Source organism: Sus scrofa, chromosome 14, assembly GCF_054392235.1.
Source record: "Sus scrofa isolate SSC_HxYL_T2T_F1_AM1 chromosome 14, Sscrofa_HxYL_maternal_Yorkshire_Landrace_v2.0, whole genome shotgun sequence".
NCBI classification, from domain to species: Eukaryota; Metazoa; Chordata; class Mammalia; order Artiodactyla; family Suidae; genus Sus; species Sus scrofa.
This window is the reverse complement of record NC_139396.1, coordinates 125,361,073-125,387,359: the sequence shown is the minus strand read 5'-3', so window position 1 is coordinate 125,387,359 and position 26,287 is coordinate 125,361,073. Positions and strand designations below refer to the sequence as shown.

General features: G+C 34.3%; 1 protein-coding gene across 2 annotated transcripts in view; it reads right to left on the bottom strand.

The window, feature by feature from the left end:
• Positions 1 to 735: 735 nt before the first annotated feature.
• The window catches only part of HECTD2 (HECT domain E3 ubiquitin protein ligase 2), an 86,392-nt gene continuing 60,840 nt past the window's right edge, over positions 736 to 26,287 (bottom strand). Inside the window, exons 8-21 of one of the 2 annotated variants that reach the window (XR_014826613.1) lie at positions 24,563 to 24,672; positions 22,985 to 23,133; positions 22,296 to 22,419; positions 19,813 to 19,909; positions 16,632 to 16,739; positions 15,644 to 15,776; positions 14,660 to 14,748; positions 11,155 to 11,322; positions 7,956 to 8,030; positions 6,924 to 7,011; positions 6,730 to 6,836; positions 5,311 to 5,426; positions 4,515 to 4,658; positions 736 to 3,174 (exon numbers count right to left, since the gene is read on the bottom strand). Coding sequence is in view for 1 of the 2 variants with exons in the window: in XM_003483528.5 (XP_003483576.1) it covers positions 3,054 to 3,174; positions 4,515 to 4,658; positions 5,311 to 5,426; positions 6,730 to 6,836; positions 6,924 to 7,011; positions 7,956 to 8,030; positions 11,155 to 11,313; positions 14,660 to 14,748; positions 15,644 to 15,776; positions 16,632 to 16,739; positions 19,813 to 19,909; positions 22,296 to 22,419; positions 22,985 to 23,133; positions 24,563 to 24,672 (1,620 nt within the window). In the remaining variant the exon portion in view is untranslated. The remainder of the gene's footprint in view (positions 3,175 to 4,514; positions 4,659 to 5,310; positions 5,427 to 6,729; positions 6,837 to 6,923; positions 7,012 to 7,955; positions 8,031 to 11,154; positions 11,323 to 14,659; positions 14,749 to 15,643; positions 15,777 to 16,631; positions 16,740 to 19,812; positions 19,910 to 22,295; positions 22,420 to 22,984; positions 23,134 to 24,562; positions 24,673 to 26,287) is intronic. The other variant, XM_003483528.5, reaches the window with a different exon arrangement.

Below are 26,287 nucleotides of genomic sequence, written 5' to 3'. Positions count from 1 at the left end.
CTTACTATATGTCAGGCTAGCGTAAGTGCTTTACACATATCAGTTCATTTAATCTTCCCTAGAACCCAATCATGGAGATAGATAGGTTTATTATTTTCATGTAACAACTTATTTTCACTTACTGAGGCATGGGTAGATTAAGTAACCTACCCAAGGAAACACAAAACCCAAACCCAAGTAGTCTGGCTCCAAAGCACAATAGTCTGGCTCTAACCACTCACTGGACCCAAGGCTGTGTGTCCTCTGGGTTGACTGATCTTGTACCCATCCCAGTCTTCTATTCAGTTACCTGTCTTCTTCCATCTATCATCCATGACATTTCACCTGGAGTCTCATAATGCCCTCTCCTTTCATTAGGCATAGGAAATGTGGGCAAGGGAAAAAAGGGCCACATTAATTGTTTTTTGGGAGAATACTTGAGATCTGAAGTTGTCTATCTACGGCCAATGAAATGTCATATTTAGTCCATTTCTAGGTGGCCTCCATGGCACACTGTTGTGTGATCATCCAGACATTGGATATACATTTGTTTCATACTGAAAAAAATAATGCTAGAGGTTGGTTATATTTGGTGTCAATAACAACACACATCTTTTGAAAGTGTATATATTATAAATTTTCCTAAGCGCCAGTTTAAGAAACAATGTAACAAAGAATGTTGTGCTTTTATAAGATATTTTAAACTTGTGGTTTTAATTCATTGCCTAATGTTCAAAAAATGAACTGAAGCCTGGCTGATTATATAACTTTAATATTTGAAAAAATTTATCCAGAAATTAACACCTTAATACAATACATATTTGTACAAAAAAGAAGGACTGTTAAAAACTTCTGATTATACAGACAAAAATATGATTAAGCAAAGATTAAAAAAGGACAGGACATTTTGTAAATACTGATAAATACTGTGCAATGCTTTACTGTGGCAGATACAAAAATCAAGAATTCATTAACAGGTTATATAAAAAAAAGCAACTACATGAATTTTCTAGCTGTTTAAATTAATGAAATATAACAGTAGTGGTTCTTTTAAAAAATGAGGTATTAATTACACTGTAAACCAAAACCAGAGCATAAATTAAAAAAGGCAATGTGCAATTTAGTGATAAATGGTTATAAATTTCAACAACAGACAACAAAAATTTTCCAGTTATTTATGGACTTTGTCATTTAAAAATCTGGCTTGCTTGTGTACTTCTTATTTAAAAATGACATAGCTATCAGTATACAAGCACATCATTAAACATGCAGACCAAGCCAACACAATTTTTCCATCTCTACCAAATAAAAACTTTTACATTTTATTTAAAACACTTAAATCTGGTTTCTTATACATGATTCTTTTGTGCTTATGAATTAGCAGTAACCTACATTAAACATCTTACTTTCTAGTTTAAGCAGTGTAAGAGAGAAGCAGTTTTATTCGCATATGGATTAAAAACAGAGGAAATAAAACAAACCCAACATGCCTTTAACTTTCTCAGGTGTTTCAAAAAATTTAAGAAGAAAAACCCTTTAAATAGTATGTCTAAGTGGCAAAGCGGAGTCACTTCTGTCTCAAAGAGAATAGTAACAAACTCCCTTTCTTCAAAGATTCACAAGTTGGCTTCATAACTGCAGAACAAGCTGATTAGTTCCTCCACCCTAAAAGAATTCTGCTGGTTGGGTGCAGGAAGAATAGCAATAAGATAGTAGTGTAACTCAGAAAAAATTTGGGGAAAGTGTTATTTGCATGTGAACCATATGCTGGTACTAAATGCTGGCTTCATTATTATTGCAAATATGTCTTCAGAGTTTTCTGAAGGAAAGCTATTAAAGTATAATAGAGAAGTCTTGAATTGGAAATATCTGTAATGTGCTAATAAAACTGCTTCATTTGCTGTGATTTAAAAAGAAAACCATTTAGTATCTGACTTTAAAATGCAGTTTGTTTTTACATGCTAATTAGAAACTCCAAAAAGGGTACTTTTGAATTCGCTATATTCAGAATCCAGTGAAAAACAAACATTTGGCCAAAATGTTGAACTTTATTTTTACACCAAGCCATGTCATTTTGACACAAATGTTATTATTGTATTCACTTTTGTCAAATATCTTACCATACCTTTTCCAAAAATTACTGTTTCAGTACAACTGTTGATCAAAAAATATTAGAAATGTCTTGTACATTGATCAAAGTATATATAAAAACAGTTCTTTTCTTTTGTGCTTGTAGTTAATGTATCAGTGACTAGTCAGATCTAATTTCCTTTCTAATATTCTGACTCTTAAGAAGAAATAATTATACAAATATTAGAGTACTCAAAGGAACTAGTTTACTTTGCATGTGCATGCAGACTAACAATAATTAAAAGAATATAACCTTGAATCCAATTAGTCTGAAAATAGTTACACTCTTGTACAATCATCTTTATTGATTTGTAAAAGCTGTATACACATCTAAAACCCTGAATTTACTTTGTAAAAATAAATCTTTAGCAATAAATGGCACTATCAAAATCCCATTATTCTCAGGCTATTATGTATTTACATGCTTTTCAGTGAACAATTGAAAAGAATCTTATAGGACCAAAGCCAGGATATCAAAAAACCCTGTAAATTGCATTTACAATTATACTGTTGTTTAACGCTATATGAAAATATGGCTACATGCCTTACATTAATGATAATGTAGCTATCTGTGTTGCTACTGTGTGCGAGCAGCACACAACCTGCCACTGGGCTCCACTCTGCCATCAATGTGTTCTTTTCTGCATGTTGCTTTCCCAGTGGAACACCTGTGACAAACTACTTATGGAGAATGATAAAGTGCTATAAAAAAGGACTGAATCCACACCTGTCTCTATCATCTGGTCTTTTCCTCACTTAAGCAATGTCTGTGTTTTTAGAAAACCATGCCTCTATTGAACATACTTCATATTTGATTTTTAAAAATTAGTATTTTAAAGTCAGTGAGCTTGTCAAGGTGTTTTGAGACAGAAACATGAAAAGGTTAAAGGCACAGTAAGAGGGAAGTGAATGCTACATATAAAATATATTTCAAGTCTTCTAGGTTACTCAAGTCCAAAACCTTCTGAATTTGAAATTCCAATGATCAATTTCTGTTTCAGGTCCTTTTTGCTCTTGTAGGGGGGAAGGCAAAGTTGATTGAAGCAGGTGTGGGCCACAGGCAACCTAGGGAAAAATTTTTTTTAAAGATACTAAATCTTAAAACACAGAATGACTGCTTAGCAACTTTTAGAGTACCTGGACACACACGTTCAAATCTATTTTACTAACGAGATGATGCGTCCATTCCTTTACTGAATACTTCTGGAGCACCTGCTATGTATTGGGGCTGGGTTTACAGCCCAGACAATGTCCCAACTCTCAGGAAACTTTCATTCTAGAGGCATTGCTTTTGGAGGCAGACAAATCTGAATTCGAATACTGTCTCCCCACTTTCTGGCTGTGAGACCTTGATTAAGTGGCTTCGTGTCCCCAAACCTCAGCTGCCTCATCACCAGGATAAGGAAAACTATCCTAATGGGTTGAAAGCATAAAAGAGCTATCTGCACAAAACACCCAGCAGAACCACAGATAATGTAACCGTTACTATTATTTTAGTCTTGACTGTCACAAAATAATATAAAGAACATTTCTGGGACAGCTGATACCTGTACTCCCAATATTGCTGCCCTCAATGCACATGCAACACTCATCCTCTGAGTCTCTCTGATCAGCTCCCCCAGCCCTCCACCCAGTGACACTATTATCTTTACTCAAGATTTCTACAGACATCTTAGATCCTTTCCCTCAGTCTCTGTGAACTCCAGAGCATCAGAATAGCTGCTGGTGATGGCAGTGGGAAGGGGAAGGACAGATTCCAGTTCAAAGAGAAAGGAAGAACTGACAGAACTCTGGGAATATGTGGGGGAAGAGGAAAAAAAAATGATTATAATCACAGTAGTGTCTACTCAAATCAGCTTTAGATATTACAAGGTGATTGGTAAAAGAATAGATCAGCATTAACCCATCAACACTACAGAAAATAATTAAAAGCCATCATCATCACCACATTCATATACAAAGAGCACTAGATTAAAAAAAAAAAAAAAAAAGATGAGTACTAGAGGTATTCCAGTACAAAAGGACTTCTGGAACTAATTATAGTAGCCAAAAACTCACCTTAGTATTTTATATGAAATACCAAAGCCTTAAAGTATTTTATATAACACTTTTAAGTAAAAATGAAGGTCAAACATTCTACTACAAAAATCAAGCTAGATTTTAGAAGAGACTACAAAGCAGTTGACTTAACAAAGTAAAAAACTGATGGAAAGGAATTATTATCAGTAAGTATAAGTATGTCTCAAAATTAATATAGAACCTTAAGCCATAGTCTCTCTTATTTCAAAGCCATGTTTACTGCCAAGATTTTTCAAGATGACTTCAGACTGAAAGAATCCTCTAATTCTGAACCTATTTTTAGCAAAACCTAAAGATTAAAAAAAAACTACAATCTAGAAATTTACCAGTTAGTAGAAGTTTCATTCTTTGAGATTTTAAAGTTCAAATCAGCCATTCCTCCTACAGGAACTCTGTCGCTTCCTGTAGTAAAATGCAGTAACTTCTTTTGAAGATCAAGAGGAAATCCAAGCACAACATCCCAAAAGTATCTAGAGAACACCAAAGGAAATTTAAATAAAATGTCTTGACAAAATCCTGCAGATAAGAATAAAGTTATATAAAGTAAAGCTCTAGGGAAGCAGCTTCCCTTAAAGGTGCTTACACCCTTAATGCTTCTGCTATATAATTTTTATTTTCAACACAGTGTTATTAAGACACTATTTATAAGTGTGGCATCCCTGTAATTCTAGAACCAAAATCATTTTTTAAAAAGGTCAAATCTCTACACTTTTGTAGAGACATATTTATATTACTTTCCCCCAAAGGGACTTCTAAGTGATTTCATATTTAATATTGTCACGTTATTTTCAAGAGATAAAATAAGGCAGTACAGAGTTCCCACTGTGGCACAGGGGTTAAGGACCTGGCACTGTCTCTGTGGTGGCTTGGGTTTGATCCCTAGCGTGGAGCAGAAGGTTCAGGTTCCGGTGGGCCACAGCTGAGGCTTGAATTCAATCTCTGGCCTAGGATCTTCCACATGTTGCGAGGGCAGCCATAAAATAAAAAAATAAGGCAGTAGGGGCTCTCCAATATTTCAGCGACTTATTTGATTCAAAGATTATAAATGATACAAATAAAGGGAACAGCATTCTCTTTCACTTTTCTCTTCAGCAGCCACTCTCGTAAGTAGCAAGAGCTTACCGGATAGTCAGGTCAGTTTTTGCATAGCCATCATATTGAGTACTTCTCTGCAGGGCGTGCATATCCAGTTCAGGACTTCCACAGACCAGGATTTCAACCTCCTCGGGACGAAGCAGCTGCCGATAATTATTTATCAAAAACGGTAATAAAAATTGAAGATTAAAAATTGAATTTGGAATTACTTGCACTGAATCTAACTACAAGAATGATTTTCTTACGGTAAATCAAACCAATTTTGTTAAAGAAAAAACCTTCTCTATTTATACATTTCCTACTGAGGTCAGGTATTTTTTTTACTCCTGAAAGTGTATAAATCTCGTCAAACTGTTAGGTTCCCCCTTTCACAAATAGCACTTAGCAGTTTGCCAGAAAAACAAGCAGATTACTAAGCATGAATCCAAATTACAACTCTCCCCCAAAGCCCAGCTTGAAGCTCTCTCAGGTACTCCAGCATTCACTGACATTCCTGGTTCCAACACCCATGAAGCCTCCTGTGTGCATGGTAGGGTTTGCGTATTAGGTTGGTCTGTATTGTGTTGGTCACTTGCTTTTTTCTCCCACATAGGTGGTCTCCCACCTAAAGAGACTAACACTTAAAAATAGAGACCTGCTACACTATTAATTTATTTTCCCTCTTGCCACCCCCATAACCATGGTGTATTATGGACAAAATCCAATTAGAAATCAACAGGTGCTCCATTTTCAAAGATCTAATAAACACCTGACAAGGATCACTCTGAAACAAGCTCTCTCCTATGAAAAACAATTCACGCAGAAGACCTCACTCCAAATCCTCCTAGTAAAATTGGGGGGAGGTGCAACTGGCTTGATGGAGTGTAGCCAGGGTGAAAAGAAAACTACACTTTTATCTTGTATTTCCAACCTGGTGTTCTCAACAGCCATCTGACCACATTCACATGGCTAAGAAAAAGTCAAACCGACCAGGTCCATCGTGACTCCAGAGACAAACTACTTCTGGTGGGTAAAAGGCAACTCTTGAGTTGCTGGAGGTACCTCTGATGCAGTAGGAAGCAGTTATAAATATGTTCCTTAATCAGTGAGAAGTTATGGCTTTTGCCTTGCAGCTTATGTGTTTAACTCTATTTTCTGTATTTTTGTCCCTCAGTATTTTTAGATACCCTTGAGATCTCATCATCCACTCTGCCTGGGGAAAATTTTCTGAAGTCCTAAGAGCCATAGTATCAGAGAACAGAATGGGGGCGGGGGGTGGCAATGGAGCTGACTTTTTCCCTTTGGAGAATTAAGGCTGAGAGACCTATTTTTATTTCTAGTTCTATCTTTAAAAAGTAGAAGACCTGTTTTTATTTTAAAAGCCTATCTACTAAAATATTTAAGAAATTATTTGTCAATACTACAGTATTACACAGCCTAACTGAAAGCATGAAGTTTTAAACTCACCATTAGGGCATTTGAAGCACACACACTATGAAATCCATAATAAAATGCAGCAAACTGCTTATAGATGGATTTGTTGAGAAGAAAGTCAATATAAAGATGTACATATTCTGGAAAGTAATTTTACATTTGTTATACAGTAAAAGTAAATGGCAAACACTAATGTACTTTAATTAAGAAATGGTGTCTTAACTTACCTTTCCGATTTTGATTGGTAACTGGAATTTTATCACCACCTGGCTTTAAATTATAGGACTTAATTATTCCGAATTCCTCTTGAAACACCTGATGAGAGATTCCAACACAGCATAATTATTGGTATGGCTGATATATTAACAGGCTTAAATGAACAAAATTTAAAAAGAACTGTTTTTCCCTCTCTTCTAAATATACAAACTATAACAAGTCTAGGCTCTAGCGATACCTGTATTAAGAATGAGGTGTCAGGAGTTCCCACTGTGGCTCAGCAGAAAAGAACCTGAATAATATCCATGAGGATGCGGGTTCGATCCCTGGCTCCGCTCAGTGGGTTAAGGATCTGGTGTCACTGTGAGCTGTAGCATACGTCACAGATGTGGCTTGGATCTGGCATTGCTGTGGCTGTGGTGTAGGCCAGCAGCTATGGCTTTGATGCAGCCCCTACCCTGGGAATTTCTGTATGCCACAAGTGCAGCCCTAAAAAAAAGCAAAGCAAAAAAAAAAAAAAAGAATGAGGTGTCATGGAAACATTTTGCGGTAACAAGGTAGGATCTTAACCCCCTTTGGGTGGTACAGTTAAATACCTTACTGATGGTCACAAAACTCAAGTGGCCATTTAGGTAGCACTCAGGTCTCTGGAGCTGCATGGATTTTACTAAAATTTCCAACTCCCCGTTATTGTTAGGGGGAGTGGAAATGAGTTTTGTTCTGTGGCCATTAGTTTCTGTTCCTAACTTCTTGTATTGAAGGGAAAGGAGAGGCTTGTTTTTAGAAGTTGAAAAGCTCTGAGAAAGTAACTGAGTCAAGGGCACCCTCACCTTTGGTGACTTTGAGCACTTTGTTTGACTGCTCATCTACATGCATCTGCTTCACCGTTTCTACTTTTATCCGATTAAGATCCTTTAAGACAGGGGATGGTATGTGTTGATCAATCCTTGTTCATCTTTTCTAATGATGGGTATATGGTAACAGAGGGTATTCTTCATATATGAAGTACATAGCTAACAGAACACTATTGCCCTTAATGGTACCTGAAATGTGGAATAGAAATCTTCCTCCACATTGCCTTCATATGACAGGAGTTCGCTTAATCCATGGGCCAACTCCTATAAAGAGAAATCTGTTATCTGTGTTTTTAAATCAAATGGCACTACCTAAAATACTTAAGTGAATCTACTACAGTTCATTTACATGTGAGACAGAGTAGCTAAACTCAGAGTTTTGAAAGAAAGATAATATTTGAGATATATTTTCCAGGGCACAAAATGCTTGTAAATGATTTCTACCATGTAAAAGGCTTGGAAAAATTTATTGGAAAAGCTTGTATAAGAGGAAAATATCCAGTTATAGCCACAGAGACATAACTCTGGGGTCTATTCTTATTCAGGAAGCCTAGAGCACAGTTTCCATCATAATTCACTGCTATCTGCAGCACTGCTATTTATGAATTTGTAGTATTTCTCACTTTCAGCTTAGTCTTAAAAAAATCTGTTAATGTGCTAGGATTCATCTTTTAAACATAAAAATACACTGTTTATACATGTTAAGTGGCTTTTACATTTTAATGACAGTGCCCTCCTCTCCCAAGAAAATGTTGAGAACACTGGAAGAAATATTTTCCTACATTATAACACATGTTTTCCCTGAATAGAGATTTAAAAATAGAAAAGCTAACCCAAGATTTAAAAAGTTTTGTTTTAAATATTAGTAGAGAAGGTAAAGAATAGGGGTTAGAATGCTCTAACATACTCTACATTATAAATTTTCCATTCCATTAAAACCAGAAATTTTAAAACACATCTAGGCTGGCATATATTTTGCTAGGATTTTCATCATATGTTTTAATTATAATAAAATCATGGATATTGAAAATTATAATTGGGAGATTTGTAGCTTTTTAAACAATTCAAGGGACTAAGAGGTGAACCCAATAGAAAGGATCTGCCATCCTCTTTCAAAGATTAAAGTTTTAATGACAAAACACCAAGACAATTAGGTAATAAACTTATATATACTCAGATCTGCTTTGTTCAGGATTGTAGGTCTTTGCATTTTCAAGATTCAATTTTTGCTGAATTTTTTTTCTTTATCTATACTCAGACTCTTACCTGTATTATGCTATCTCTAAAATATTATTACTTGTAGAGTTGGACATTTTTATGATTTTGTAAATGTAAAATTAAAGAGTGTGTGAAGACACAGACCATTGGTTTTATACACTGTTTGGATACCCTGGTATTATTTAATGGAACATATCCGAGAATGAGTTAAGCAGAAAGAAAAGAGCTATTATGGTTGCCAATTCAAGGTTATATTAGCCTTTCCTCCATATTCAGCTAAAGCCCTCAAAGGTAATTTTCACAAGGCTCTGTGGGGAAGATTTTTTCTTGTTTCTGGACAACTCTGATGCTTTGAATCCTGGATCCCTTCTCTAGGGAACCAACAGGATTTTCATTGACATGGTCATAGAAAAGCATTGTCTATTAATACTATATTGAAGGCTCCATCATCGAATATTTTGCTTACTTTCTGTATTGTCTTTATTCACAGATACTGTGTTTAAGAAATCTATCACTATAGATTTCTCTTTGCTATCCTGTTTAATCTTCTTGAAACACAGTGTACAAATACAAATGGTAAACAAAGTACTGAATAAGAAAGCATTTAAAACTTCTTATAGGTATATTTTACCATTTAAGAAATAGAAATTAGGTGCTAATTTTTAATAGATGCCATTAATAAATTGATGATCCATTTATAAATTAAAAAAATTATCTACATTCCACTATCCTAAAGAAACAGCATTTTCTCGCTTCTTTTCAATCATTATTCATATATGTAGAAAGTTTTTTTCCACAGTTGCTTCATAGCATATGCACAATCTTGATTCATTATGAGACATTTCAAGAATATGAAATTAACTCAGTGTCATCTTTAGCTCCACAATATAAAACAACATACTAGTATAGTCATTCATAAAATATATCCATTATTATTTACTAAAAAAATGGATTTAAATGAGTCAAATTCAAATAGCTTTAAATAAAATCAGACAATTTATTAGTAAAAGCCAATAATAAAATTAGGAAATTTACCGGTTAAAAAAGTATGTGGGACAAAAAAAAAAAAATCTCCGGTATCTAAAATGAGAAGGTAGCTCAGACCTTAGTATACGTAGTACATATTATATACTAATTAGTATATATTAGTGTATAGATATTCCAATAACTCACATTGTTATACAGAGAAGGAAATTAAGTCAACTGTCCAGGGTCATAGGAAGTATGTGGCCAAAATACAATACTATAGAGAGCAGATCTTTTAGTTTCTTAAGGAGAATCTGCTCTATTGCCTTTTGTAATTTTTTTCCAACTATTGAGTTTTACAGAAATATGAATTTAGGTCTCAATCTGAAAGAAGCCAGACCAACATCCAAAAATGTGTCTGATTTCACATGAAGAATGGTTGCTAATTGATCACGTGTTCTGGAGAGGGGCCTCAACTTTGACCATTAAAACACACAGGTATTTAGATAGGCCCGTAATGAGCAAAGGGAATGTCCACATCCAGGTACATGCTGGGAATATTATGGGGAATTCTCTGCTGAACAATGGCTAACCAAACGCAACTGTAGGAAGCCTTATTACTATAGGGGACTGTCAGGATGATGTGTATACTTATCTATTCTTTACTAAATGTTAACACTGGATTAAATCTGATGATCAGAATTCCAATTTCTGAATTGAGGAATGTTATGAGATAGGCCTTGAAATTCATTAATTTTATTCAGATGTTGCAGATGCTGTTAACTGCATTGCACAATGACATATTCATAAGAGACCACAGAAACAATCAAGCACTAAATACTTTATTATCTCATGTAATTCTACATGAGTTTTACTACCCCATTGTTCCTATAATGAAACTTGAGCTCAGAAACGTTGAACAACTGAGCCAAATTCACCGAGCTAATAAGTGGCCAAGTCCAGATTCAAATCTTTGCCTCTGACGCAAAGCCAGTTCTACTCTGCTGTAGGAACTTAGAAGTGTTGCAAAGTGGGTAATGTGTCCCTATAAGGAAGGAAAAAGCTAGAAGAAAAAAGAGATGGGTTACAAAGGTAGAGGAAAACCATGTTTAAACCTAAGAGCAGCATGAGGAGGAGAGAGACTGTAGTAGAAGAGAGATGATTTAGCATTCAGGGATGAGATGCTAAACAACTTTATACTTACAGGCATAATTTGACATAAGTCGTCAGTGGTAACACTGCAGATGCCTACTGGCGTATTTTGATCACTAGGAACGATGGGAGGGCTCAATAATTTCTTGTAGCAGCAGGGGGGAAAACGAATATCCAAAGTAATGCTGTTATAAACAGCTAGTCCCATAAGCTATGCATACTAAATGTTAAGCATTAACATAAAATCCATGACAACAAGTGAGTTTTGAATTATGCATCAGTCTATTTCTTGCATACTTCCTTCAGATCTAAGACTTTCTAATTAATCCCACATACTTCCTCTTTCCTTTCACTTATTTTCCTGTTAATTTCCATAATATAATTTCTTGATTACAAAAATCATGTAAAAAGGAGAGGTTCAGAGGTAAACTTTCACCAGAAAAGTTAATCTAAGGTCACAAAAGAGAGCCATTTCTCTAAATTACTTAACATATAAGAACACATTTTCTAAATTTAAAAAAAGATGTTGGTGATTTTATAAGCAGCAACAATTTATTCAGTATAATTCACTGCAGAACACACTACTGATTTTAGAATCATTTTAGCTATTTTAAAACTAAGTACAGGCTATGGAGACAGAGCTGTATCGAGAAAGCATATGGACACACACAGAGACCTGTACACACACAACACTGATAAACTAATAGGGCAATTAATCTCCCATATATTTATTACTTGGTGTTTACTCAAAGTGTTAAAGTTAAAAAGCTACAGATGGTATATTTACAGACTTTGCCCAACTATGTTTTGTTTATCAGTTTAGTTATATGGCAGAAGGTAACTTATCCACTTGTTAAAAGAGGGGTTTTAGATCAAATTTCATAATATTTCAACTGTCAAACAAAGATTATAATATCAAGTTCTTAAGGAAGTCATTAATTTTATAGGCTCAAAAGGAAATCTAAACATATGGGTGGGATAAATTATTGAAAGCAATTAAAAAATTAGAAGACAGCCAACATTTTAATATGCTAAGGCAGGATAAAGGCTAATAATTGAAGGAATAGATATTTTTTTTATAGGTAACCATGTCTGAGAAGTGTGTTCTAGGGGAAAGATAATGAAAGTAAGTTCTAATATATGTCTATAAATGTGATAACAGCAATGACCCTAATAATCACAATATTACTGTAGTTACCACTTATGATCATCTACTATGGTGATAAGTTCTAAGCCTTTTTCATTAAAAAATTTTAAAATAATTATATAATTATAAAAAATTACAATTAATTATAACTATAATAAAAATTAAACCTGAAGGAAGGGTTTTAACAGATGAAGAAGTAAGCTTTATAGGATTTGCTTCAGGGCATTTCCATACACAGAAGAATCATGTTGCATTTCACACTAAAGCTGCTGTGGTTGAAGCAGGGGTTGGGGAAGTGGGCAGGAATTCTGCTGGAGTCACTGAGGTGTCATGCGGTGCAAATAGGGTGGAATTTGAAAACCCTGCACTATATTATGTCGCCCCTATCCTTAGTTCCAATGACCTTTTGGGAATTCTACTTTTAAAAAATTGTTAGATTATGGCTCTTCATGAAATCTTCGAGACATTTTGTAGTTATTACTCTAAGTTTTACTATAACACTTCTTGTAAACTGCTAAGGCCTTAATATTTAAAAATATTTGCATTAGAAATACAATACTGTGAGAACTACTAGAACAATAATATGGAGCCAACTATATCTCTTTAATCATCATGCCTGTTACTTCTCAATTTTTAGTGTTCCTTACATTTGATAGATCTCTCAACCACTTAATGTGATCACAATCCACTGTCACCTCACATTTTTCCTTTATATTATCATGCCTTTTACAGTATCGATCTTACTTTCCATAGCTTTTTTTTTTTTTTTTTGGTGAGAAAAATAACATAATAATGAGACAGCTATCACTTAATTTTAGATTTAATTGTTTAATTTGTAATATATAGCATATAAATACACTTAATATGCTCTTTCGGGTAATGGCTGAATAGAAACTAATGCGTACTGCAAAAGAAAACAATAAGCAAATCCACAATATTACATATACCATTCTAAGAATGTGGTGTAAGGTCTAATACTTCATTACAAATATTAGAAGGCCAAAATATCACCCAAATCTAAGCCATGATAAGAATGTAAAATATGACAGACATATTTATCAGGAAATTCAAAAAGCTCATAGCACAGTGAGAAGCATCACTGACTCAGGCCTTCAATGAAGTTGAAACATTTGACAAATGATTACTGTAGATAAGAGAACAAAAACAGGAGTCAAATAATTGTTAAATGTTTCATACTGTGCACTTGGCCCTTTGGATCTTTAGATATGATGACACATACAAAATTTCAAATTAAGTTTACTGCTACAATGTGTGGTTTTCTCCCTCCTACCTTTTCTTCCATCCAGCCTCTTGATTTTCATATACATTCTTCAAGATTTATTTCAACAAATGGAGCAAAGATGGACATTCAAAGTCAAAGTGCTCCATCAGATCACTCTAAATCTCTTGCCAGCACCTCCCATAACTCCTGGAGCGCCCTCTGCTCCCACTAAGTGGACCATCACCTTGCTCTCTAACAGGCCAGAACAATGCAGGCAGGCTTCTTCCCCAGCCATTCTCCCAGTCTACATCTATCCTCTCCAGTCCTGGGTTAATCAAACATATTGGTTCCATTTTAAAATCTTTACCTTCTCTGGGAGGAAAATATTCAATCTTCTCCTTATCAGAACCCCTCAGCACTTAATGCTAAATGTCCATCTAGACGGTAAACTTCTTAAAGGTAGATTTTTTTTTTTTGTCCTTCTTTTAACCTAAGTATCTCCAGTGTTTGCTCATTTATTTACTCTTCCCTCCTTTCTTCCACGGACAATTATATTTTTGAGTTTTAAAAAATGAATGTACAAGGCTTTCCTGTCCAATCTCCCACCCAGTGCAGGAATACCTCCGTAATATACCAGACAGGGATCAGAGGATGGCACAGGAATTTGCATAATCTTAAAAAACACTATAAAATAATGCCATATGCATTAGATGCTCCTATTCCACTCAATTTTTAACTTTAATAAATATCTCAGGATTCGAGGCCACATTAAGAGAGTTAATTCCCACAATTTCAACTTAGGAATCTGAGTGAAATAAGCACAAAGTGAAAAAATTAACAGAAAAAATGGTTCATTATGAATAAGAAAGATACTGTGACTTTAAAAAATGTCTTACATTTCTGATAATTTAGGCTATATAAGAAATAGGAAGTGATTTTTATTCTGAGATAAAGTTTTCAGAGAAAAATGCCAACAATTTAGTCATTCCTTCCGATTAACTAAATCTGCTGATATTACATAGCTGCAATGTTACAAATAATAAAGATTACTGAAAATCTACTAGTAAATTTGACAAGTCTGTTTAGTAGAATAAAAATGCTTAATGAGAACAGTTTTCCAAAATGCAGATAAAATTCTTAAAAATCTCTAGTCTACTAGCACCTCCTAGTGGAAAGTTTAAAGGATACAATTCCAACCAATCGGAATTCAGAATAGTTATCACATTTAAAACTGCTAAACCAATGGCAGTATGAATCCTTATGATACGTAAACATGCCTGGAAAATAGAAACATAATTTCATCAATATGACTGATTTAAAAATCAGAGTAGTAAACATGTATAGGACATCTCATCTATTAGAAGCAAAACAGTTTAGCAATAGTTCTGTTACAAACCATCTTTTGTATTAAAATATATCAAATATATGTCCAGAGAGTGTGCATGAGCATGTTACTGCTCAATGATATCCTGAACCACGGGTGGAAACAGGGTAAAAAAGACAAACTAAATCAATCAGTTGATTTTCTTTTATAAAAATTATAGTTTTACATTTTATAAGTTATGATCAAAATTAATTTTGAGGATTGAGTGGAGATTTCAATTTATCTGGGTCATCTCTATTTCCCATTACCAGAGAGATGCAACATATACATATTTACAAAATTAAGAAAAATAATAAGAAAAACACTTAAAACTCTCCTTTGAAGAAAAACATTTAACAATACTAAGGATTAAATAGATGTTTTCTCTTAATAAAATAAAATTTCAAAGATTTAATGATTCTTATTAAAATGGCTCATTATTTAATGAAAGAGCCTTTGAATATTAGTGCAGAGCAAACAAATTACTGTTTAGTTTTTTAATTTCAGACGTGCTTTTTATTTCAATGACAAATTTTCATGTATTTGGTTTATTCAGAAAAGACGTGAATGCTTCCTTGCAAATACATACTTTCAGTCTTTATACATTTTATGTAGGATCCCCAGTAAGATAATATTATGATCATCAACTTGGTCAATTTTTAAAACGTAACTAACAGTCTTTAAAAAATTATTCAACATTTATGGTTGACTAAAAAAATCTGTAAACTCACAGGGTAGATTAAAAATAAGAGTGACTACTTGAATCTAACAATTATGAAGAAACACTTTCATAAAAAATAACTACTCACCATAGTCTGGATGAAAAATTTGCCGAATTAGAAGGAGGAACCATTCTTTAGTCAAGCCACCCATATCTAAACCAGCTTCCCCTACAAATGTAACTTTCAACTTCTTTTTCAAGTCTGCTCTTTTCCGGGTTAACTATTTGAAGAAATTATATAATAAAGGAGAACAAAGGGCAGTAAAAAGGAAATTAACTTTTTAAATTCTGGGAAATGTATTGGGCATTCTTTATCTTATTTACAATGTCACAAAATCCATCCATCCATCCATCCATTCATCCATCCATCCATCCAGTAAATCTGCCAAATGCTGTATGAGCCAGGTATTGTAATGTTTGTTGTATAGATCAAGAAACAGAATTAGAGAGGTCAGGTACCTTGCCTAAGGTTACTGCCTCCTGGTACCATATGCCTCCAAGATTTTCATTTAGTGGAATACAATATAAAGTAATTCATTTCCTTTTCTTTAACTTGCTTTCAACACAAAATTTAAAAAAATCACATAACTAAATCAAACATTATCTTATAATACCTGCATGAAGATCTGGCTAAAGAACTGAACATGCCTGAAGCTCTGAAATACATGGACATACAATCAAAGTATGTTTGACTCTAAATAGATCCCAGTATATCCTTGTGGTCAGACTTCTAATTTTATAGATGAGTGATCTGAGAAGTTAAAACTATTTGTTATACACCCACAGTCTAGAATCTAGGTTACATACTCAGAAACATGAATTACACAATTAAGTGTTCTATATGAAATCCTTTTCTGAAGATTTAATAACAAACCACCAATAAACATAAAAAATGAACATAAGGCTTAATTGTGAATACAGATCAGTTTTTAACTATGGTATCAAAATAGAAGGAGGCACACTTATTGGCATACTGAAATAAAAGACAGCATACTAAGATTTTAGTAATAAGCCATATTGTCAAATTTACTAAAGCTTTAATCAATCGATACTATTCTGGAATAAATGATCTATACCTCATCAAGAGAATCGCTAACCAGATGCGTCCGCCTTACTTTCATATTTAGAAATAACATATTCATATCAGGTCTCTGTCTTCGAGATACTTTATCCACCAGACTTTGCTAATTAAAAAAAAAAGGCAAACATTTTCATTTTTACTTAAACTATAATTTCATTTAAAACATTTAATCACTTTAGTATAAATCACTTTTATTCTCCTCTATGCCATCTCTCATATAAATTTCATAAACTCAATTATATAAATTTTGATTTATGAAGATGCCTTATTGTTTCATTCTGGGACAAGGAAAACTGAAGGGGACCAAAATGGAGGGCCAAAAATAATTCACCTTCTATAGTTTGTGTTGCACTACTGTTTTTCCATGTCTCATTTCTTAAATAGTAAAGTTTTCTGTTTAATAAATACAAAGTGGGAACATATGAAACAAGGTATATACTTCTGATGATAAACTTGGTTTAGACTTTTTTAGACACAGGATTACTCTAAAAGCATACTTAGCCTACTTTAGAAAGCAATTTTTCAACATCTATCAGAAACCACTAACAATATGCATATCCTTTGTCCCAGTCATTTCACTTCTGGGAATTCTAAACACAGATAATATATTATACAGGGAGATGTTCATCACAGCATTATCTATATAAAAGCAAAACTTCAGAAATATCCTAAGTATGTACCTATCTAATGAAATATACCTATCAAAAATTATGGTCATAATACTATGTAAATAACATGTTTAAGGAACAGACAACTGAAAAAAGCAGGGAAACAAAACTGCATATATAATAGTTTCAACTCTGTTGCCTTTTAAAGATAATATAAAAATATCAAAAGAAAATTTACTAAAATGTTAACAATAGTTATGCTTGGATGGGAATATGGATGATTTGAAAAAATATAAGATGTATATAAATATCATTTACAAAGCCTACATGCTTGTATATTTAATTTACCTACATCTTTTTTCGGACTACCTCATCATCTATGGTAGCAAAGAAAACAAATTATTGTGCAGATAAAAGATGAACATTTCAGATATTTTAAATACCTGCAGCAATTTGCTTTGTAGATAAAAAGTTTAATATCATAAATCTATATAATAAGGCTGCTTTCAGGATTTTTGTAGATTCCTAGGATAATAACACACTAATTCCCTTCTTCATCTCCCCAGTGTTCAATTCTAAAGGCTTTCGATAGCTTTTTTTCTTCTCTGGGTCCTCTCTTTTGTGCTCAAACAGATCTATATTCCCAGGATAGTACCCTGTACCAAGGACCTGTTTTCCAACCTTTTCCTATCTCCTGTTCCTAGCTTAGCTCCTGAGAAGCTGTCACACTGGAAAGATCCAACACACAAACTTAAACTAGAATGCTAATGGGAGACAAGGCCTAGTGGCTATTCCTTCCATCAGCAACTCATATTGAATAGAAAGGGCTTCAAATGAAATAACCAACATCAGTAGGTTTTTATACACAGTCTGATGAGGAAATTAATTTTAGGCTGGGGAATCTTTTACAAATTTAGATTATACTCTGTAAGCTCTTGCTTATATTTAATTACCTATAAGACTGCCCTTGTGTTAAAATAGTCACTAGTCATTAATTCTAAGCGGCATGGCAGTTTCCAAGTTAAAATGCTGGGAAACACCCATAACTGAAAATGCCACTTGAACCTTCCATCTCCACTCATTTGAGTCCATGCTCTGTGGAAGTCTTGGCCTCTGGCACAGTCAACAGCTGCCACTCTTTTAATTGGAAGGAAACCTCCACCAAAGATGATATTTAATATTTTAAGTGTGAGTGACATAGCAGAAAACTTCTCAGAGGAACTTAAACTTTTAGCTCTTTAGATTTTTTTCTAATATAAAAAATCATAGCCCAAGGTAAAAAAAAAAAGTACAAAAGGCACATGAAATTGCATTAAATGTAACTAAGAGAAAACATCAAAATGACTAGCTATGTCGACTAATCTTTGAGCCAATATCTACCTGAGATTAAGTAGTAATTCTGGTGCTAAATATACTTGTTTAAATCTACTTTTCAGCAGGTAGTTCAGCTATGTTGCTCCCTTGGTCCTCTTAGGCAGTAAAATTTCTTCTATTTTCATTCTCAGTGTAACCTGACTCTGGGATGCCACTAATCACTCAAATCTTTTGTCCTGCTCTGTGACAGGAAAAAAATACTCACCTTTTGATGATTGACTGACAAGTACACAAATTCTTATTTTTATGGTACTCTGAAGCATTACAATTTATGCCTCAGGATTCTTTTTATATTCTTGGACAAGACATGCAAATCATTTCCTTTTGTTCTGTGGGTCCTTCTTGGGTCTCTTTATTTTATGAAGACTACAGCCAAACATCTAAGTTTTGAAGTTATAAGTAATTATGTCACAAAAGAAGATACTCAAATATATGGGCATTTAAATGTATAGTCTAAGGCTCTAACTAATAAAAAAAAAAAAGATCTCAACCTGATTACCTATCAGAGTACTTATCTTTCCGTGCTGTGCTGAAACACAGGTGGTAAGGGATGGAAAGGACAGGCCCAGAGATGAAGTTCATCCTGCTCCATTAAGTTGCCTAAAGCCAACCTGCTACCTCAGTTTCCATGGGCCTCTATGCATTTTGATTTCCTCAGAATCAATCAAGCATCTCTCACCTCCTTTGGACATATTTCTCAGTTTTCCAAGACTATATTTTTTGTCACACCTTCTAATTTTTTCAGTTGTTACTATTCGGTTGTAGTACATGTGCTGCCAAAGTGAGCACTGCTACTATTTGGTTTTCAGAAAGTCTAAAAACCCTGTCAGGGGTTTGAGTGGTTTGCTTTTAAGGACACTCCTTTGCTTGTTCTCACTGTAGCTCTCACAATGCCCCACTAGTCACCATGAAAGACGGTACCTACAGAATGATGTCCATCAAGTTCCCAGTATTTGGGGTTTGAGAGGTATTTTTAATCTTCCTGCTATATCTATAACAGAATGAGAAGTCGATGAGGGGAATCTTTTTCCCATATTTGCACAAATTTAAGTACTTTTTGAGGGAGTATAGTATGAACTTTACTTTTAACATTTCCTGATTATGCTAGAACAATTCACAAGACATTTGACGTATTGGTTAAATTATTTACTATATTGATTATAGTCAGCATAAATGTTTTCATAGCTGGCTTACCCTTGCGATGCTTATCATCTGTTGTTCTGAGTCTCTCTGAATAATGATTTTTTTTGCAGCTATAGAAATAACGAATGGGTACTGACAGAAGGAAAACCTGCTCAACAAGTGAAAACAGAAAAAGCAAAATGGTGTATTTTTAGCAAACTTATACTAAGGGAATCTAAGGTACCCCTTCTAACAATATTAAACATTACTTTATTGTGTTTTACCATTTACAAAATGATTTTATGTGCATCATTTCTTTTAATCCCCACAGCCCTGTGAAGTATGTTTCATGATCAGATGTTCAGTGCCTTTATTCTCCAGTGGAAGCTACATCTAATGTTCTGAAATGTGTTAATCACTTACACTGTTTATATAAATAACCTCAGTTTACATAGTCACATGTATATCATTACCTGTGAAAAATACGGCCAACACCAGAACCAGGAGGCAGAAGTGTTGATGAAGTATTAGGACAAAAAACTTATGTGCAGAAATTAATATAAGAATCCACTATTATATGCATATTTTTGATGTGTGAACTTCAGAAGTGAGGAAATCTAGCAATAACTATAATAGGAAAAGCAAAGTAATAATTTTAAGAGTGATAAAAGTTAGGGAAAAAAGTGTGTTGCTTTAGCATGATAGCTAATGATACAGTAATGTGCAACGTTACGTATTTGTAAAAATACAACATATGATCCAAAGTTGTGAGACTAGCTTCTTTCCTGCGTCAGAGCTCGTTCTCTGTTACATAAAAGACCTGCAAAGCATACAGAGAAATGCACTCCAAGAGAACTGGCATGGCAGGAACGACTTTGCAGAACTTAGACTCCCACCACAAGTGCCTATGCTGAATCTATCAGTTACAGCTGGAGTGCACCCAGGGACAGTCAGCAAGCAGGACACCTGTGACCACTGGGTACACTGAAGGCATCATGAGGAAAAGGACGACAGTCCCAGTGTGAACTAGAAATGAAACGGCTTTCCCCTTGGGATGAAACTGTTAAAAAGCAGTAAGAAAATTGTTCAGTACTAACGTGTAATAATTCTGAGTCACCAAGTGTTACCAAACAAGTGGCAAGTGAAAAGAAGTGCAGTGAACTTAGGATATATGTTGGTCTTGCTATGTACTTTAAAGCAGTGCATCTTAACCTTTCCGTAGTCATGGCACAGAAACAAATGATACTATGTGTATGACACAGTGAGATAAACAGATGGACAGACGCGTGACTTGCCCTGGGGCTCTGGTCCCCATCTAGGTCCAAGTTAGCTTCCCGAGGGCTGAAGGGATCATAGGATCAAACCTCTGTAACTCATTTTTGGTACACCAATGATACGGCACAGTGGTTAGAGGAACTCTATATTAAAATATGTCACTGAAATATGTACACTAACTCTTGGAATTGTTTTGTGTTTTGTCTACAACATAACAATTATATTAAAGTAGCTCAGAAAAATCTTTGTAAAATAATCTCTGTCAAGGAACTATCCATCACACTGACCATGGTCCTCGGAAAGGGAATTCTTATTCGGAGTGTTCAGAAGTGGACTGATAACTGTCCAGAAAGCCAATCTATGTTTTAGGCCAATTATGGCAGAAAGGGTCCCTGGAAGCTTGAACCAATTTATGAACTAAGCCTGGGTTTTAGGTTACATATATCCACACTCTATCTTGTGGTCTCTTTTAGAATAATGCATTCTGCAGCATATCTTATGGTCTGGGAATGAATTATGTCTGGAATAGTCTTGCAGGTTTAATCCAAACTGTAAGTATGGATATAAGGCGCGGGGTAATGAAGAATTTGGTCAATGTTTTAAAAATCGATTATACTGCTGTAATAAATCATTTCTGGTGAAGCCCTTTCTGACATCCATTCTTTTTATACTGTATTTAAAGGACAACCCCTTTTTCTACAGAAAAGGGAGAAAAGGAGTGAATGTGTGTATGTGCACATGTGTGATCATTCTGTGAGATCAGGCACCGGCACTCTGCAGCCCCACGGGGCAAATACAGCCTACCACTTGCTTGCGAATAAAGCTTTTGGGACCCAGACACCCCTTCTTTTACATAGTTTCTGAGGCTATTTTCATGCTATAATGGTTGACCGAAGACTGCATTGATTGAAGAGCCAGAAACATTTATCATCCAGCACTTTGCAGAAAGTTTGTTGACCTCTGTGCTAGGTGACAGCACATAGAATAATAAGACAGAAGAAGTTGCATACTAAGATAGACTTTTCTCTTCTTAAAAAAGATGTTATTAATCAAACCAAAACCACATTAATATATTAATATATATATTCATCCAAATGTAATAGAAAAAGAAAATTCTGTAAGAAATATGATATTTCAAGGCTAGACAGCTAAACTACACTTTTAAGTTTACATGTAAAGTTATGTGTATATTTAAATTTATTTGCACAAACTTAAAAGCCAGTCATTATTTTGAATAGTATTTTATTTAGGTGAGCAATCAAAAGAGCTTTTGATCGTACCTGTGGGAGTTTCCAAAGCTCTGCCAGGTGTGGTATTCTTCCATGAGATCAATGTGATCCAATGTAGAGTTATAGAAATCAGTATAAGGGATAAGGGGAGGGTGAACCAAATTGTTTGCAGTATCTGTAAAGATAAGTTCTAACATAATGATCTTTCCCAACATGTGCCTGATTCATTCTAATATGAAGAACATTTTAATGCCCACCAGATAGCCTTGATCTAGAAATTCCTATTTTAAGCAATTGTAGTGCTGAATGAAAAAGCCAGTTTTAAAGTTTTTGTCAAAATGCAGCCAATAGTTTCTTGCTTTAAGAAAAAACGTGTGTGGCAATTACAACAGCATAGTAAAGGGAGCCAGCTAGTCCTCCCATTTCCCCATTAGTGTGTTCTAAGGGGTCCTCAGGAATTAATGGAAGTCTCTATAGTCATAGGAATTACTCCTTAGCATGCCATATGCAGTTGTTGGCCATAAAACAGAATACTGCCCAAGAAAATGCATAAAGGTTTTTCACGCTTATACATTAATTGTGAAATCCATTAGCAAAGTAGAAAATAAATTACTACCACTCTTCTCTTCAAAGGAATGGTTTAAGATGTAAGAAGCCCTCCATAGTATTTTGAGATCCTTTTGGAAATGTCCTTATATTTAACAAAAGAAAAGTAAAGACGACTGAATAATAAAACCTACTAAGTAAAGCCAACACTTTAGATGTTGATGGGATCCACCAGGAACACTTTGATATAGGTGGAAATTCTTCAGGCTTTGCAGGAAACAGGCGTAAAGAAATAAACTGCAGCAATCGCTCTACCAATTGTTTGAACCTCTTCTGGGATAATCTGGTAAAGATTTTGAAATAGTTCCAATCAAAATTCACATTTTCTATTTTGGCAATATATTTGTTAGACATCAAAGTTTGTCCTTTATGCACACAATTTTAGAACAGTCCCCCAAATTCTATTTCTTAAATTGCCAAAAATTTGCAAAAGAGGCAAAAATCTTACCTTGAATATTATTTCTTAATTAAATAAGAAATAAACACCCAAATTACTATAAACTTAGCATTAGACATTTCACGTCTAAGGCTTTCAATAGTCAGTCAATCCTCATTATTCACTGACACTGTCTTCTCAAATTCACCAATTTGCTACAATTGAATTCCAATCCCCAAATCAGTAATTCTGGCATTTCCATGGTCGGTCATTTCCTAGCTGTGCAAAGAGTGGCAAAAGTCAGCTGTCATGCTGAGGCTGAAGAAGGTGACACTCTGCCTCCTTGTTTTTGCTCTCTTACTGCAAACAAGTGTCCTTCACTCACTCTATTTAGGGTCAAGTCTTTCAAACGTGTGTGCTTTTGTTAATGATTTTACTGTTTTAAAACGGCCCCCAAATAGAATGCTAACCCTCCATGTACTGCTCCTAAGAAGAATGTGACGTTCCTTATGGAGAAGGTACTGGTGCCAGATAAATTCACTCAGACATGAGTTACGGTGCTGTTGGCTGCGAGTTCAATGTTAATAAAACATAATTCATATCAGATAAGGTATCTTTAAATAGAAACACAGATAAAGCAAGGTTATGCACTGACTGGCTGATAAAAACAGTGTGACCAAAGGCATATAAGAACCTAACCCTGTATTTCCTGTGGGAGCAATTGGTTCAGTATTCACCAGTTCAAGGTTTACAGTATCTTTACAGAACATAACTATTGTTAATAATGAGAACTGACTGTATTTCAAGTTAATCTGGGAAATCTTTTGCTTCCTTAAATTTTATTAGTCATGAAGAAAAACAATTGTTAATGTAAGCATAGTTCTGTGGAAAAAAGTATTGTACTTTCACAAATTGATATTGATGTCGAACACATTTTAGGGAAGGAAAAAGGCATCATATAAATGATGGTGAAACGTATTGATAGACAGGAAATAAAAAGTCAGCTTAAAATACTAATGTCTGAGCAAATCCAGTCACCATCTTTGAGATGTATGAAAAACCAGCGATAGGAATGTGCTGTGTAAGATGCAAAAGCAGTGGACAGAACTCTCAGTAACATCTGGCACAAGCAAAATGTTTAGTTACATACAAAACAGATTTTTAATATATCCTCTATGAGGTACTAAAGAATATGCTTATAATTGGCTTCTGAAGCACTGTGAATTAGGTATCGTTTCTACAGACCTAAAAACATTGACTCTGTTTTATTATAAAATTACTAATAAACTTAAAACTGTAAGATTATAAAAGTTCTTAATATCATAGAATAATTTACTTTTTAAACCAGTGAACTAGGAAATGATGGTCAGCTTCCACTAAGGTAGCTATCTGTCGTAGCAAGTGAGCATAGATGACATACGTAGATGTGTTATTAAACTGAGGATTCTGAAAAAGATAGTAAAGATAATTGTGTTAAAATTTTGTTAACATGTAAAAGGCAAGACACTAAGCATAATGAACTAAGTGGCAAATTTGGAAAAACTAAATTTGAGATTATGAAATACTAGGTGAAATCCTTTAAAACAGCTACCTATTTGTTCCATTATTTAATTAATGGAGACTTGAATTTCCACTGTACCACAAGGGAAAGAGCATGGGCTTTGCAATTTAGATCTGAGGGCTATTCTACCACTTACTAGCTATCTGCCGTGAGGAATGATTCCTAAACTTTGATTCTCAATTTCCTCATCTGTAAAATGGAAATGATAATACCTATCTTAGCGGTTGTTTTGAGTAATTAAAAAAAAAAAAAAACTGTATGTAAAATACCTAGCTCAGTGCCTGGTATAAATGGTGGCAATCACGATTATCCAATTAAAAAAAACCCTGGTTTTTCCTTGATTAAAGAAGCAGAGAATGCTAGAAAAATAAAATCTGGTTATGAAACTTTTGCCATTGGGCAATGAGATATTTGCATATTTCACAAAGAACAAGGGGAGGGCCATATAATAGCTTCTGGGAACTTTGAAATGTTAAAGGAGAGTGTGTAAATTAGGCAAAATCTCTAATTATATTTCAAAAATCTAAAACTATCACGATGAACATTTCAGAACTCCATGGGGAAAATCAGTGTTATTGAAAAATAAAGTGAAATTGTGAAAAATAAAAGAGCATCATGTGTTTTTCGACATTGGCTTACTGGCAGGATGGTTCAAAATCAGGGAGTGACCCCAGCTGATAACCTCATCAAGTGACAGATAGCTCATAAGAACAAGATGTTGTGAGCAGAGCTTAATGCTAAATACACTCACTTAAAAATTTGAGCTTCCTGTTGTCACTGTCTAGCTTTTACTATCTCTATGTATATTTCTTTTTTCTAGTTTTGTTTTTCTCCTCTTCCCTCTTTACTTCCTTCCTCTCATTACATCTCTTAACTACCTCTTGTCAATTTTTTTTTTCAGATGTGCTTTTGGCATGTGGAAGTTCCCAGGCCACAGATCAAACCCCCACCACAGCAACAACCCAACCACTGCAAGGACAACGCTGGATCTTTAACCTGCTGCACCTCAAAAGAACTCCCCTCTTGTCTATCTTCCACTTTTTTGTACTTTTTCTTTTTTTCCTCTCTCCTCCTCCTTCTATCCCTATCTTGCATATTTCCCTTTATTGGACATAATATTTTTCCAAACGTCGTAACTTATTTAATAGAATTTTTTGTTATCTTTAAATGAAATATTTATTATTCTTTACAATAAAGAATAATACAATTGTAAAGAATAATACAAATGTAAAGAATAATTGCAATTTACAAAAGAATAATACAAGTGTAGTATGAAAGCTATGGGAATAACATACTTCTTTCTCATCTCAAAAAAATAATAAAAATTAAAATTTCATTTGTTTGGACTTTATTTTTTTGTATCAATGAATCTCTATATCTCAAGAGAAAAAGTTCACCATCTTTCGCTTTAGCAAATGTAAACAACCATTTTGATTTTTCTATTAGAATTCTATCTTCTTTTTTTGTCTTTTTAGGACCATACCTGCAGCATATAGAGGT